General features: G+C 46.0%; 1 protein-coding gene across 3 annotated transcripts; it reads right to left on the reverse strand.

The window, feature by feature from the left end:
- Positions 1–262: 262 nt before the first annotated feature.
- Positions 263–3,759, reverse strand: LOC123060324 (WUSCHEL-related homeobox 8). 3 transcript variants are annotated; one of them, XM_044482993.1, is made up of 3 exons: positions 3,443–3,759; positions 2,242–2,407; positions 263–1,118 (listed from the first exon to the last, which is right to left on the reverse strand). In XM_044482993.1, the coding sequence occupies exons 1-3, from the start codon at positions 3,458–3,460 to the stop codon at positions 640–642; spliced, it is 663 nt and encodes a 220-aa protein (XP_044338928.1). In that variant the 5' UTR covers positions 3,461–3,759; the 3' UTR covers positions 263–639. The 3 variants fall into 3 exon arrangements, with proteins under 3 accessions (XP_044338928.1, XP_044338930.1, XP_044338929.1); XM_044482995.1 differs by having other exon boundaries at positions 3,448–3,738; XM_044482994.1 differs by having other exon boundaries at positions 2,242–2,449; positions 3,448–3,738.
- Between the last annotated feature and the right edge of the window lie 351 nt (positions 3,760–4,110).

Genomic DNA, 4,110 nt, shown 5'->3' on the forward strand with positions numbered 1-4,110 from the left:
CGTGCAAAATTCGTCCTCACAATGTCGTGTAAATAGCATCGCTTGCTCTTTTTCATAATTTTCATGAACTGTATGTCCTATTTTCTCATGTTAGTGATGCATTTCAATTTTGTGGAAAAAGCAATGCATTTTAATTACAAAAATATGAGATACTACTCTACGATATACTAATTTTCCGACTTTTCACATAGTACCAATAAAGGCTCAAATAAACATATATTTTTAATTGCTTACTTATTGTCACTTTCTATACCAGCAAAGGTTTGAAATAACATAGTTTTTTTCATTGTTTACTTATTTTCACTCCATAATCTTTCACATGTGGATTATTACAAGTTCCCGCAGCAACGTGCGTGGTATCATCTAGTTGTATCAGTAATTGCTCACACTGTTTGGGCTCAGGTCCTCTGCCACCCATGCATGGCACATTCACTCCAACGACCAGCCTATCGTATTCGGTTTGTATTACTGCGAGTTCTACCGAGACAATTTCCCAGCGGCACATCACGAGGCAGATATGAATGGTCCAGATACCGACACCCAAGGTGCTCGTCCGCTGAAAATCCGCTCTCCTCAGCTCAGCATACTTGGATTCAACACGACGTTCTCGTAGAAAGACATCTGGCCCAGACCGCCCGACTATCTCGAGCTGTCGTTGCTGGACCCATACATCTTCGGACCACGGACCTGCCCACGCTCTGCTGCATCGAAGTGACGGTGCATCTCTGAGATCCTCTCAGGGTTGTGAGCTCTCACAGCCATGTTCTGCTGCTGTGACCCGTCTGATCTAGGCTTCTTGTCGGTCAGGGACTCCTCATCCCCCTCGGCTTCGGATTCGGCGTTATTTGGTAGAGAAGAAGCTGCCTGCTTCCACTTCGAGCGTGCACGTCTGTTCTGGAACCAGTTGTAGACATTGGTCTCCGAGATCTGGCCGTGCTGCGAGAGCTCCGCTGTGATGTCCTTTATCTTCTGCTTGCTTGGTGTTCCATTTCCTTGGTCGAAAATGTTCTCGAGGATCTGCAGCTGCATCTGGGTTGGTGTCCATCGCTGCCTCGCGGTGATCTTGTGGCCTCCATGAACCATTAGAGGATCACAGTACAGATTATCAAGACTCATACCTGAAAAAAATAAAGAAATTTTAGTTGACTACAAAGAAAATAAACTAACTGCTACAGTAAAATAGATCAACAGAAAAACTGAGAATATGAAGAGGCTCAACAAACTGTATTTCAGGAGCCTATCTAAAACAGCTCTTGCCATAGGTCTATGTTTCGGGAGTGTGTCATAAAAGCACAATCTTTCAGTGGTACTAGATGAATGATCATAAAAAAATATCCTAGGATGGTTCAAAAAATATTACAAGGCTTACAAGAAGTTCACAGAAGTTGCTAATTAGAAGAAAAAAAGCATGCTTAAGTTTTGAAGGAATCTAGCTAGTTGACTTGAGAGTAAATTATCAACTAATGTTTCAGTACGAAATGGGCAAGTGTGCAAATTGTATGTAAGTCATAAAATTATTGGAATGGCAGAATAAGAATTAGTGTTGGACCCAGTAGAAAGATAATTAGGTAAGTAACATGCTATGAGATTCCTGCATGTCAAGCTTATAAGGGAGTACTTTCAATGGCCTAATAACACAATCTCTCAAATGTCTCGTTACATTCATCAAGAGGATGCCAATTCCTATCTTCAGGAGTTATGAGTGTGCTAAAAAAAAAGACACATTAACAAGACCCTGCATAATTAATGATCGAAGATGGCACACCATGAACCACATCTTATCACCGGTCCCCTGCATTACCATCACAATCATCAACCAATCTATAACAACACCAGATAATCTCAAAGGATGGTACATAGCCACAACTAAGCATCCACTAGCATGAATAGAGTCAAATCGTACTTTCACCACCAGTCAAAAACAACGGACTGACCAGCAATAGTAATGTGTGGGGCTTGCTCATGCATGAATTAGCAAACAGTAAAAGCAGCATTCTCACCAAGAAATTGGTAAAATGGATAAACAGATCCGAATCATCATACTACCTATTCGATCAGCTCATAACAAAGTACTACTAGTACTTTTACAGATCCAACAAGCCTTGAATTTTATTCAGAAAGAAACAACGCTACGTCCAAGGGAGGGAGGGGGGAGGGAGGGAGAGAGCCTTTTACTCGCTTTACGCGGAAAGAGTAAACCGAGCCATCAAGCGTGTGTAGATGGTGTATGGGTGTGCATACCAGCAATGGAGTCCTGGTGCGTGGTGAGGGCACGGTGCATCTCGATGAGCTGCTCGCAGATTATGGCGTAGATGGAGATCTGCTTCCGGAGCACCTCTATCTGCTCATCCGTAATCACCTTGACGCAGTGGCGGAGCCAGGATTGGCTGACACCCCGGGCGAGAAACTAAGGGCAAAAAAACCCAGTTTCAAGGCAACAAAGGTCAAGCTATGTTGCATAACTCAACAAAAAAAATGGTAGTTGAATCAGAATACGCTGGTAATGGAAAAGGAGTGGGAAAAACTCAACTCTGTTTGTTTTGCAATGTAACGGTATACAAGTACAGTGTAATGTTCGGTTTAGAACACAGTTAGGAAAAATCTTTTCTAAACAGCAACTCTGCATTACCTTGAAAATTGGAAGTACTGGATCCAAATCCAAAACAAATGGATTAAAAAGATCAAAATTGCACATGTAAATTGCCAGGCATCCAGGATCTGCACCTAAATGCAAGTGACTCACTCGACCCGGTAATGGTTTCCGATTCAGCTGGGGAGTGGGCGGTATCGACCATGAGCTGTGATGTAAACGGATTACATGGGACTTGATTACAGGCCATGTGAAACAAACGCATGTAAAGCTTTCAAGTTGCGGTGTAATCAGTTAACGGCTGAAAATTTCGAACCAAACATATCCATAGAACTGAAGATCATGTTTCCATCCAGGCAAATGGCTATATGTTTGAGGCCAGCAGCAACAGAAAAGAGATAAATGCATTTCTTTGTATTTCAGCATTTGATAAACATACCAATTTTTGTTGTAATGCAAATATAAAACCAATCACCCACACTAAACAGACCACACTACACATACAAAATATAGCAGCAACCAGGGAGCAACCATCAGTACTACTCCCTCCGTTCCGAATTACTTGTCTTGGATTTGTCTAGATACGGATGTATCTAGACTCATTTTAGTGCTATATACCTCCGTATCTAGACAAATCTAAGACAAGTAATTCGGAACGGAGGGAGTGGTACTTTGCAAAATCAGGACAAAGCACATCCAGATCAAAAATTATGCTACTGCTCATGCTCGGAGGTACCTCTACTGCATAAAGATCAAAGCACATCCAGGCCAAAGCACAACCACACTACCAGGTACCAGCAGCACCTCATGGCAAATCTGAAAATGTTGCAAAGAATCGGAGAAGATCGTCACCTTACCGGACGAGCTCATGGCCACGGCCTGGGAGGTGGTGAGAGGGAACGGGGGGGCTTCCGCCGGAGTGGGCAGTCGGCCGCCGGAGTGGGGCGTCGGCTGCTGCTGGAGACAGGGAGCGGGCGGGGCGATAGGGAGGAGCAGGGCGGGAGATGGGGGCTACCCACCGGCCATGCAGATTCGCCGGAGAGAGCCGCGGCGAGGAGCAGCGCAGAAGGGAACCGGCGGCGGCGGCGGCTTGCTGCGGAGGGGAGTGTGGGGTTCGCGTGTTTTTTCTTCGGCGTGGGGGTCGGGTGTAGTCCTGGTGGCCATGGGCAGCCCGGCCCGACGCTGCTTCCGGGCCGGGCTCGGGCCTAGATTTTGAGCCCGATGGTCTGGTTGGGCCCGTCATTTTTGCAGTTTTTTGAAGGAGCCCGGCCCGAGGCCCGACGGGCTTTTGCGTGTTCGGGCCGGGCTTGGGCCAAAAAACTAGGCCCGATGGCCGGGCCGGGCTCAGGACCAGGTTTTTTGGCTCGGGCTTGGCTAGGCCCGGCCCGAAGCCCGGTCCGGCTCAAGGTTTGCCCAGGTATAGTCGGATGTGACCGCGGGCCTGGCAGTGGCATTCCTGATGTAATATGATCAAACAGTGAAATTTCGACCACGACACATGTGGTAAGCAATACAAACAA

The sequence above is a fragment of the Triticum aestivum genome, chromosome 3A (assembly GCF_018294505.1).
Source record: "Triticum aestivum cultivar Chinese Spring chromosome 3A, IWGSC CS RefSeq v2.1, whole genome shotgun sequence".
Classification (NCBI taxonomy): domain Eukaryota; kingdom Viridiplantae; phylum Streptophyta; class Magnoliopsida; order Poales; family Poaceae; genus Triticum; species Triticum aestivum.